This window comes from Oncorhynchus mykiss, chromosome 22, assembly GCF_057628025.1.
Source record: "Oncorhynchus mykiss isolate SJ-2025 chromosome 22, ASM5762802v1, whole genome shotgun sequence".
NCBI classification, from domain to species: Eukaryota; Metazoa; Chordata; class Actinopteri; order Salmoniformes; family Salmonidae; genus Oncorhynchus; species Oncorhynchus mykiss.
This window is the reverse complement of record NC_143043.1, coordinates 14,222,406-14,234,713: the sequence shown is the minus strand read 5'-3', so window position 1 is coordinate 14,234,713 and position 12,308 is coordinate 14,222,406. Positions and strand designations below refer to the sequence as shown.

Genomic DNA, 12,308 nt, shown 5'->3' with positions numbered 1-12,308 from the left:
CTCTGCAGAGACTCATTCAGTGCAGAGGAGTAATAATATCCGGCACTGATTATGGATGTGAGATAGGAGGTCCCCTATGGGTAAGTCGTTTAGCACCGTGATGGGCAGTAAAGCACAGTCTCTCTCACACACATACATAGTGTGGTAGTCTTTCCGTGTCAGTGTAGATAGCACACTATAGGACGAGAGCAGTGTTAGCCCTGTAGCTATTCTTGTCCAAATATCCGACTGTGAGAAACACTGTAGCGTCAGAACAATAACTGAAGTCTCCAGGGCAACTAGACAATATTCAGTCCCTGTTTTTGCCATCGCAGTCTAGGGCTCTATTCAATCTGGGCTCTATTCAATCTGTATTACTGGAGCGTTACAGAAAGCGCGGTAAAATGTATAGGGTCATTTCCTATTGAGCTGACATTGGCAGCGTTTAGAGGAAGTTAAGTCTCCACTACCGTGGGAACATTGCCTTTAAATTTCAATTGCGCTGTGACACAGAATTTCCGCCATACGGATTGAACGGAGCCCTTAGGCTTATTTGCTCTCCCATTCACCACCTGCAAATTACAACTTTATCAAAGATGATATTGAAAACAATGTGTTCACCAGAGAGCTTCTGTACAGGAGTGAGAGTAAATGGGCATGCGGTTGTGAGAGGAGTGATGCACAGTGTAAGAACATGTTGGCCATTGACAGTGGCCTGGCACCAGGGACTAGATCAGAAACAACACACAAACCCTTCATGCTGGCTAAACCTGAGACACAAGTCAGATCAGAGGATTCTCTATAAACTTCTTCTCTATAAACCTCTTCTCTATAAACATCTTCTATACACCTCTTCTCTCTAAACCTCTTCTCTATAAACCTCTTCTCTATAAACCTCTTCTCTCTAAACCTCTTCTCTCTAAACCTCTTCTCTATAAACCTCTTCTCTATAAACCTCTTCTCTCTAAACCTCTTCTCTATAAACCTCTTCTCTATAAACCTCTTCTCTATAAACCTCTTCTTTATAAACCTCTTCTCTATAAACCTCTTCTCTCTAAACCTCTTCTCTCTAAACCTCTTCTCTAAAAACCTCTTCTCTATAAATCCAGGCCTTTATGGTACACAAAATATGACAGGATATTACAGGCCTTCATTTCTGTAGTAAAGTCTTCCTCAGGGAGAGAGAAGGGGATTTGTTGACTCGCTCTCTCTCTCTGGGTGAACACACACACGTAATCACACACAAGATGGAGCCCCCTGGCATATTCCGAATAGAAAACTGTTCCAAAGGAAAATCTAATTGGCCCTCTTCTCTTTGATGACTTTCACATGCTCATAAAGCCTGATTGATATCCCGGTTAAACCACTCCCATGAACTCTCCCTCCACTCATCCCCTCCCTCCCTGATTGAAAAGACACAGAGGGGGTGAGGGAGGGAGCGACAGAGACAGAAAGACTAAGCAAGAGTGAGAGAAGCTGAGAAAGAGAGTGAGAAAGAGGCAGAAACAGAGAGAGAGAGAGCGAAGGGAGAGAGAGGAAGACAGAACGGGCAAGGGAGAGAGAGGGAGGCAGAAAGAGGGACAGAGGCTGAGGTTAAGTCGGCGAGAGAGCGAGAGACAGAGACGGAGAGAAGTATTCTGAGAGACAGACAAATCGAGAGACCAGGAGGGACGTGAAAAGTGAGAACAGAACAACTGTGACCATCTGCAGTCACACACAGCATGCCAAACTGTTGAGTCTCTGATTACTCTGGTCATGCTATAGAGACTGAGTCAGGAACACAAAGAGAGATTGAGCCAGAGAGACAGAGAGAGAGACTGCCGTATGGACGGCAGTCAAAGGAGCCCTGACACAAAGAGCCAGTGTGTGTAGCCCCAAACTATTCGTCAAGCTGCAGTCTCAATGGAGAAGGCTCATTCAGAGCAGCTCTGGTCCAGGGCCCTGCTCTTCCAGCCTCTTAGTTTGGACTGGAGCACAGGGCAGGCCAACCACAGAGCTCCATCCTGTCCGCCCAGCATGCACTGCGCCGGCCACAAAGCGCGGTGGAGGAGATGGGTGGCAGCCCACTTCACACTCCAGAAGCATCCTGTTGATCTGGGCATCTGACAAGACAAACAGGAATCATCCCCTGTGTCAGATGGCTCATTAGGAGAGACATGGAGTGAGCAGACTGTCCAGAGAGAGAGCGAGAGAGAGAGAGAGAGAGAGAAGATGAGAAAAAGAGAAAAATAAACTAGGATTAGAGATAGAGAAATAAAAGGAGAGAGACACTATGTGCGTTTGTGTGTAAAAGAGAGAGCGAAAGAGAGAGAAAGTAATATGGAAGGTGGGGGTGGGGGTGGGGGTTGACCGCCAACCCTGCTGCTGTAGCTCATCCCCATGTTTCTAGCTCCAGACCCCTCCATGGACTCCACTCCCTTCCACATCCACAGCTGGGGCTGCTTCCTCATGCCCGTCCATCCATCGACACCAGCTGTCACGTGACCCACCACAGCCTGTCAACACCACCACACAGCCCCCACTCAGACCCTCTCAATCCCCAACAGCTGCCTGGGACCCTCTGTGGGAACCGTGGAACCGAGGCTGTCCGAATAAAGCCCATCAGAAACATATCTAATCTTTAGGCTGAGCAATGCAGATCATAACAGCTGTTCTCATTATAGTATGGGGATGCTATAACTGCAGACAGGTACAGTAGCTATTGCATGAGAAAAAACACTTCCATTGTACACTGAACAAAAATATGAATGCAACATGTAAAGTGTTGGTTCCATGTTTTATGAGCTTAAATAAAAGATCCCAGAAATGTTCTACAAGCACAAAAAGCTTATTTCTCTGAAATTTTGTGAACAAATTTGTGCTTTCCCAAGATAATCCATCCACCTCACAGATGTGGCATATCAAGAAGCTGATTAAACAGCATGATCATTACACAGGTGCACCTTGTGATAGGGACAATAAAAGGCCACCCTAAAATGTGCAGTTTTAAGGGAGTGTGCAATTTGCTGACTGCATGAATGTCCACCAGAACTGTTGCCAGAAAATGAAATGTGAATTTCTCTACCATAAGCCGCATCCAATGTTGTTTTAGAGAATTTGGCAGTACATCAAACTGGCCTCACAACCGCAGACCATGTGTATGGTGTTGTGTGGGTGAGCGGTTTGCTGATGTCAACGTTATGAACAGAGTGCCCCATGGTGGTGGTGGGGTTATGGTATGGGCAGGCATAAGCTATGGACAACAAACACAATTGCATTTTATCAATGGCAATTTGAATGCAAAAAGATACCGTGACGAGATCCTCAGGCCCGTTGTAGTGCCTCACCTCATGTTTCAGCAATGCACGGCGCTATGTCGCAAGGATCTGTAAACAATTCCCGGAAGCTGAAAATGTCCCAGTTATTCCAAGGCCCTGCATACCCCCCAGACATGTCCCCAATTGAGCATGTTTGGGATCCTCTTGATCGACATGTACGACAGAGTGTTCCAGTTCCCACTAATATCCAGCAACTTTGCACAGCCATTGAAGAGGAGTTGGACAACATACCACAGCCCGTAATCAACAGGCTGATCAACTCTAAATGAGACGGTGTCGCGCTGTATGAGGCAAATCGTGGTCACGCCAGATACTGACTGGTTTTCTGATCCACACACCTACCTTTTTTTTTAAAGGTATCTGTGACCAACAGATGCATATCTGTATTCCCAGTCATGTGAAATCCATAGATTAGGGCCCGATGAATTTATTTAAATTGCCTGATTTCCTTATATGAACTGTAATTCAGTAAAATATTAGAAATTGTTGCATGTTGCATTTATATTTTTGTTCAGTATATATGAAATGCTTTGTAGCTTCCTGGCTCCCTATTAATACTATAGAGATGTGATTTTACATCCAGACTGTTATGCCATTTGACATGTGTTGGGTTGTTTTTCCTACTACAGTATCAAGGTAGAAGCTGCCAACCGAGAAAACAAACGACAAAATAAAAACAGAAACACAGCGTGTTGGACGTCCTCCCATTTCTCTCCTCTTAAATGAACTTGTGTTCTATATGAGCGCACACACCACAGCCCTCTAGCTAAACACGTAAAGGGGACACAAAGCTACAGTGTGATTCGTCCATGGAGCCTCCTCCTCACCTTTGTTACTAAACCCAGTCAGCGTGGCAGCACGGAGCAGCACTGAGAAGCTAATAACAACTCTCAGGCCTAATCTGCCATCTCTCTTCATTATTAACAGATGTGCCCTGGTTGCTGCTAGGACTAGGTGTCGTTGCTTGTTGTTCCACTCACTGAGGCGCGGACAAAACACCATTTACGCGACATAAGGATTTTCCTAGACACGAGGTAGATCAGCAGTTAGAAAGACAACAGGGATCATTCTCTGGGGATGAAGAGGTCTAACCTCGCTCACGCATCAAAGGATCATATTGTTTACTTGTATCGCAGAGCAAATAAATGTTATGCTGGCTAACGCTCGCCCATGACTGGGGTTGCCTATTCAGACTGCTGTTGACTGTAATTCATAATTACATAATGTTAGATTGAGATTTGTGTGTGTTTGTTCGTTTGTTTGTTTGTTTGTTTGTTTGTTTGTTTGTTTGTTTGTTTGTTTGTTTGTTTGTTTGTGTGTGTGTGTGTGTGTGTGTGTGTGTGTGTGTGTGTGTGTGTGTGTGTGTGTGTGTGTGTGCGTGTGTGTGTGTGAGATATGACATCTTCAGGTATACAGTGCATTCGGAAAGTATTCAGAACTCTTCCCTTTTTCCAGATTCTGTTACCTTACAGCCTTATTCTAAAATGGATAAAATAAAACAAATGTCTCAACAATCTACACACAATAATAATAATGACAAAGCAAAAACAGGTTTTCAGAAAAGTTTGCTAATTTATTCGAAATAAAAAACAGAAATACCTTATTTATATAAGTATTCAGACCCTTTGCTATGAGACTTCGAAATTATGCTCAGGTGCATCCTGTTTCGTGATTGGCGTTCACCTGTGGTAAATTGAATAGATTGGACATGATTTGGAAAGGCACACACCTGTCTATATAAGGTCCCACAGTTGACAGTGCATGGCAGAGCAAAAACCAAGCCATGAGGTTGAAGGAATTGTCTGTAGAGCTCCAAGACAGAATTGTGTAGAGGCAGATCTGGGGAAGAGTACCAACAAATATTTGCAGCATTGAAGGTCCCCTAGAACACAGTGGCCTCCATCCTTCTTAAATGGAAGAAGTTTAGAACCACTAAGACTCTTCCTAGAGCTGTCTGCCCGGCCAATATGAGCAATCGGGGGAGAAGGGCCTTGGTCAGGGAGGTGACCAGGAACCAGATGATCACTCTGACAGAGCTCCAGAGTTCCTCTATGGAGATGTGAGAATCTTCCAGAAGGACAAATATCTCTGCAGCACTCCACCAATCAGGCCATTATGGTAGAGTGGCCAGACAGAAGCCACTCCTCAGTAAAAGGCACATGACAGCCCGCTTGGTGTTTTCCAAAAGGCATCTAAAGGACTCTCAGACCATGAGAAACAAGATTCTCTGGTCTGATGAAACCAAGATTGAACTCTTTGGCCTGAATGCCAAGTGTCACGTCTGGAGGAAACCTGGCACCATCCCTACGGTGAAGCATGGTGGTGGCAGCATCATGCTGCAGGGATGTTTTTCATCCGCAGGGACTGGAAGATGAAAGATGAACTGAGCAAAGTACAGAGAAATCTTTGATGAAAACCTGCTCCACTTGAACCCGATCGAACATCTCTGGAGAGACCTGAAAATAGCTGTGCTGAGACCCTCCCCATCCAAACTGACAAAGCTTGAGAGGATCTGCAGAGAAGATTGGGATAAACTCCCCTAATACATGTGTGCCAAGCTTGTAGTGTCATACCCAAGACGACTCAAGGCTGTAATCGCTTCAAAAGGTGCTTCAACAAAGTACTGAGTAAAGGGTCTGAATACTTGTGGAAATGGGATATTTCAGTTTTTGCAAAAATTTCTAAAAAACAGTTTTTTCTTTGTCATTATGGGGTATTGTATTGATGAGGATTTATTTTTTTATAAATGTTAGAATAAATCTGTAACGTAACAAAATGTGAAAAGGGCAAGGGGTCTGAATACTTTCCCGAAGGCATTGTGAACAAAGGTAGTGACAAACTGAGTGCGTTGGTAAATCCACTCTGGTCTTGTCAAAAGCTTTAACTCTGGAAAACAGCCAATGTTCCAAAGCATCAATCCTGCTCGATCTGTCCACCTGATCAGAGAGAAATGTGAGCTGGTACTAACAAAACATAATCATTCCAATAAATAAAGGTTACTATAATGACCAATAAATCAACATCCCATCTGCCTTGGTTGTATTTGATTACTGTTCGATACAATGTGCTTTGATATGAAACGGTAGCCTTTTCTCTCGGGGGAGAACCAATGAGAGGAGAGGAGAAAGAGGAGACAAATCAATATATCCCTGTCCTGTAACTAATTCCTGAAGACGTGATTGTGTGTGGGTGCGTGTGCGTGAAGAATGTCTACCGTTGTGTGCATGCGTGTTTGTGTGTGCATGTGTGTGGTGTCGACAGATCAGCCAGCCCCAGAGGAGTGATTAATCTGTAAAGCTGTGTATGGGACTGATGATGTGCTTGTCTCTCTGTCTTGATCCCCACATCCCTCACACACTCTCTCTCTCTCTCTCTCTCTCTCTCTCTCTCACTCACTCACTCACTCACTCACTCACTCACTCACTCACTCACTCACTCACTCACTCACTCACTCACTCACTCACTCACTCATCAACCTCATTAACATCGACCCACCAATAACATCCAATTCTCCCAGTAGAGTAATACATGTTCACTTATGATGAGGCATGAAATACGTCCTTCATAAGGGGACCAATAATGCCAATGACAACAGCAACATAAGATACACCATCCACCACACGTTGAGAGACAGAGACACCGACACAGAAAACCACAACGCCTTACTAATACACTTGCAACAGCCTCTCACATATTCTTCATACCCTATATACAGCATGGGTCATCTACTGTGGATTGTCCAACAGATGTACACACACGGAAATACAACGCCGCACACAACCATCACATCATCGACTGTACTGAATGAAGGAGAGAGATTGCAATTGCTTCAAGCAGAGCGATGAGATATCGAGCGTGTGAACGGAGCCCCCTGCTGAGCAGTTAACCTGCTATATCTAACCTGCTATTGTGTGGCGTGAACCCAAGCAGCCTCAAGTCGGCTAAAGCCCCAGTAAACAAGGTGGTGAGAAGAGTTAAACATCTCTTTTGTTACTGTCCATTCGGGTACCTTTTTTCTCCTGGCTCTGCTCTTGGTTCTCTTCTGATGTAGTTTCCATGGTTGGTTTTATCCCATCCACCAAAAATGCTTCCTTTCAGCAGAATTTTCTCCTCCTATCTCTCCCTCCCTCGCTCACTCTCCTCCACTGACTCTCGCTCTCTCTTTTTTTATCCCTCTCTTTTTTTATCCCTCTCTCTCTCTCTCTCTCTCTCTCTCTCTCTCTCTCTCTCTCTCTCTCTCTCTCCCTCTCTCGCACGTACCCTCGCTCCTTGCTCTCGCTCTCTCTCTTGTGCTGCCCTGACTGAAGCACAGCTTCCTAGTATATCACAGTTCCTTTCCAAGACGCAGAGGTCTTGTCGGATGATATTTGGTTGTAGCTTAGAGGTCCAGAAGCAACGATGGCAGCTAACCTAACGCTCCACCATACGTCTCTTGAGATTCCACTTTCCCAGGAAGTCTGCTTTATTTACACTGACTGTTTAGGCATTCGGTCTGGGTAGCTATGGAACCACTTGTCGCATCAACCATACACCTCACTCACACACACCCTCACACACATCGACCCCCCCCTGCTCAACCCACATAGACACTCCCTCCTCTGAGGCGTCTCGGGCTCAGGGAGGCGCACCATGAATGACAATTAGGGGGCTGCTTGCCCTGCCTGCCTGGTAAGAATGGACTGGTTACATCACAGGAGTAGATGTGTGTGGGAGAGTAGGGACCCCCTCCCTTGGCTGTTGGGGGGCTCCACCGGATGAAAGCCCCATTCTGTTTTGTGTGGTTCTGGGAGAGAATGGGGGAGAATGCATGTCAGCACACAATCTCCAGCCTCTCTTTCCCATCAAGCCAAGTGGGATGGGAAAGGGGGAGGGTGGGAGTTTGGGGGAGAGGGGCAGGCCACTGATTTGCACCATATGCCTGCCCCCTGCTCCCGTGGCATACATTCACAACCTCTGAACGCTGTCTCCCCTCCATCTGGTAACTTTTAACTCCCACATAAAAGCACACAAGAAAAGGTGGATGATCCCTCTCTTCCGAACAAGCAAAAGGAGCATCTCCGATGTTTGTACGGGTGAAAGAGGAAAGCCAGAGAGAAAATGGGCGAAAGAGAAAGAAAAAAACATGAGAACTGTAGAGGCATTAGGAAATAGAAGGAGAGAGAGAGAAGTGAAGAAGAGGCTGAGAAAGGATGCCTGAAATTATGAGAGGGAGAAAGAGAGAGGGAAAGAAAAGACTAGAAAAAAGACTAGATAGAAACAGAGAGACAGATAGATATAGAAACAGAGATAGAAATAGAGAGACATATAGAAACAAAAAGAAACAAAGACAGATAGAGATAGAAACAGAGAGACAGAGAGATAAAAACAGAGATAGAAACAGAGACAGAGATAGAAACAGAGAGGCATATAGAAACAGAAAGACAGATAGAGATAGAAACAGAGAAAGAAACCGAGAGACAAATAGAGATAGAAAAAGAAATAGAAACAGAGACAGATAGAGATAGAGATAGAAACAGAGAGACAGATAGAGATAGAACCAGAGACAGAGAGATAGAAACAGAGAGACAGATAGAGATAGAAACAGAGAAACAGATAGAGATAGAAACAGAGAAACAAATAGAGATAGAAACAGAGAAACAGATAGAGATAGAAACAGAGAGACAGATAGAGATAGAAACAGAAAGACAGATAGAGATAGAAACAGAGATAGAAACAGAGACAGATAGAAACAGAACGACAGATAGAGATAGAAACAAAGATAGAAAACAGAGAAACAGATAGAGATAGAAACAGGGAAATAGATAGAGATAGAAACAGAAAGACAGAGAGAAACAGAGAGACAGATAGAGATAGAAACAGAAAGACAGATAGAGATAGAAACAGAGAGACAGATAGAAACAGAACGACAGATAGAGATAGAAACAGAGATAGAAACAGAGAAACAGATAGAGATAGAAACACAGATAGAAACAGAAAAACAGATAGAGATAGAAACAGATAGAGATAGAAACAGAAAGACAGAGAGATAGAAACAGTGACAGATAGAGATAGAAACAGAAAGACAGATAGAGATAGGAACAGAGAGATAGAGAGGTGACAGCAGCCAGACACAGAGATAGAGAGACAAGGAGACAACAAGAGAGATGACCAGAGACAGACAGGGACAGAGATAGAGAGACAAGGAGCCAATAAGAGAGATGACCAGAGACAGACAGAGACAGAGATAGAGAGACAAGGAGACAACAAGAGAGATGACCGGAGACAGAGTAGGGACATATAGAGACATCCAGACACAGACAGAGAGAGACGGAGAGAGGAGTCTTGGAGAGAGGCTGTGTTTGTTTATCTGAATCGGTCTGGGTCTGGGGAGAGTCCTGAGGCATGCTAATGAGAGAGTCATCTTTGAGTGTGGAGCCCTGCTGCTGGAGTGCTGGTAAAGTGGGGTCTTCTCACGGATACCACACCACAGAGAGGAGGGGGAGCAGCATGGGAGAGAAGAGGAGAGGGGAGCCTCAGGGGTCAGGGAAGTGAACTTAGCAGGGGTCTCACAACAACAAACGCTAGGCTGTACAGATCTGCAAGCTTTTTCATTTATCTCCCCTATAAAACCTAAAGAGTTTACATCATCGTTTGAAGAAGAAAAAAAACTGTCAGAACATGAGTATGACTAACGACATCTAAAGCTAATTCTAGAAATGCAGGTTTGCATTTTACATGTGAGGATGACAAAGATTACGCTCCATGGTGATGTGGATGTGATTGATGCTAATTGACATAAGTCGTTCACTTGAGGCTTGGCATTATGGCGAACCTTGTAATTATCCAATTAAATAGATTGTGAGAACTGCCGAGCGAACAAATGAACGATGATGACAATCATGTCTCAACCTATCCACAGTCAGCTCTCCTTTCTCTGGCCAAAAGATAAGAGTTCAGCTCTCTCTTTTGGAGATACAGTAGAACTCCCCATGAGAATTCTTCTCCTTCACTCTCTCTTACACCTTTCATACCAAGACGTTTTTTTTCTGCCAACTTCACCAAGCCGCCAACGTTTTCACCCCTTTTCTTTATACCTGAAAGGAATTGCCAGCAACAAAGCCTGTACTTTTATTTCCGCCGAACCGAAACACAGTCATGACTGAGGTAATGTATTTAAAAGTCCCGCCAACCCCTCAACCTAAACGTCACCTTTCATCTCACCGTCTTAGGCACACATTGAATTATGAACATTCTACTTGTCCTTGTCAACCACAAAGCTTCACAGAAATAATTTAAATGCATTTTTTGTTCTTCCCCGCACCATTTAAACGTATGTACAGTTCTGTCTTTGAGATGTTCGTGTCAATTGTCACAGAAATCCTTTGGCATTTAGTCTGGGGAAATGCACTGCCATTTATTTTATTTTAAATTACTTTGACATCTAAAGACCCTTATATTTAGCAAATACGTGATGGGTTAATATGCATACATTTCTAACTTAAACTACAAATCGCTCAGTAGGCCGTCTTCAGCCAAAATAACTGTTGGGGAGTTTCAAAGATGAGACAGTGTGCGATGTGATCACATCCAGCGTGGATCAAAAACGCAACTTTCTGAAATAATCCTACAAATGAGGACATGGGACAAAAGATGTGGACATGGGCCAAACGATGTGGACATGGGCCAAACGATGTGGACATGGGCCAAAAGATGTGGACATGGGCCAAACGATGTGGACATGGGACAAAAGATGTGGACATGGGCCAAAAGATGTGGACATGGGCCAAAAGATGTGGACATGGGCCAAACGATGTGGACATGGGCCAAACGATGTGGACATGGGCCAAAAGATGTGGACATGGGCCAAACGATGTGGACATGGGACAAAAGATGTGGACATGGGCCAAACGATGTGGACATGGGACAAAAGATGTGGACATGGGCCAAAAGATGTGGACATGGGCCAAAAGATGTGGACATGGGCCAAACTGTCATGTATTGTCATGTTGTGTCTTGTTTCTGTCCTTTCCCTTCACCCTGTCTCCCTCTGCTGGTCGTTATTAGGTTACCTTTTCCCCCCCTCTTTCCCCCAGCTGTTCCTTGTCTCCTCCTAACTACCTCGTCACCCCTTTTCCCACCTGTTCCCTTTTTCCCTCTGATTAGTCCTCTATATCTCTCTCTGTTTTTGTTTCTGTCTTTGTCGGATTCTTGTTTGTGTTATTCATGCCTGAACCAGACTATCGTCATGTTTGCTGCAACCTTGTCCTGTCCTGTCGGAATCTGCCGGTCCATCTGAGCCTACGTTTGTTTTGTTATTAAAGAAGCTCTGTTTACGTTAATTCGCTTTTGGGTCCTCATTCACGCACCGTAACACAAACGATGTGGACATGGGCCAAACGATGTGGACATGGGCCAAAAGATGTGGACATGGGCCAAAAGATGTGGACATGGGCCAAAAGATGTGGACATGGGACAAACGATGTGGACATGGGCCAAAAGATGTGGACATGGGCCAAAAGATGTGGACATGGGCCAAACGATGTGGACATGGGCCAAACGATGTGGACATGGGCCAAACGATGTGGACATGGGCTCTCTTTCAAAATACTACTTCCTTGTCACAATGACCACGGTTCCACATGTTCTTGACGTCTAAGTTAGAATGTGGTCAACAAATATTATTTCAATTTTATTCTGTTATATTCATTTATATTAATTCTTTACAATAAAATATAGGCCACATGTGTGTTGATTGTGATCAGGGCAGTGGAATGTAGGCTAAGTGTGTCTCTCGTCTGTTTAAAAAAATAACTATTGATTTCATTTGCATGGTGCAGCAGACCAGTAACATAATAAACTCAAATGCTATGCTATTCTGTTCTTTTGAAAATACATTTGATTAGTCTTATAATGTTTCTTAAGACCTGCATAGTGTATAAACAAATGAATAATGCATTTATTTTCCTAACCGGCTCATATAATGCATTAACATAAGCTATCCGACAACGTTTTGAGTAGCCAACGGGAAAAAAC

At 44.2% G+C, this 12,308-nt stretch overlaps 1 protein-coding gene across 6 annotated transcripts in view; it reads right to left on the bottom strand.

Moving 5' to 3' along the window:
* LOC110501391 (neuronal membrane glycoprotein M6-b) overlaps positions 1 to 12,308 on the bottom strand; it is a 54,593-nt gene that overhangs the window by 19,971 nt on the left and 22,314 nt on the right. Inside the window, exon 1 of one of the 6 annotated variants that reach the window (XM_036958734.2) lies at positions 7,306 to 7,972. The exons of 3 other annotated variants lie outside the window; for them this stretch is intronic. In XM_036958734.2, the coding sequence (XP_036814629.1) occupies positions 7,306 to 7,354 (49 nt within the window). In that variant the 5' untranslated portion in view covers positions 7,355 to 7,972. Of the gene's footprint in view, positions 1 to 7,305; positions 7,973 to 12,308 lie in introns of those variants that run through there. 2 more of the 6 variants (XM_036958737.2, XM_090215564.1) reach the window with 2 other exon arrangements.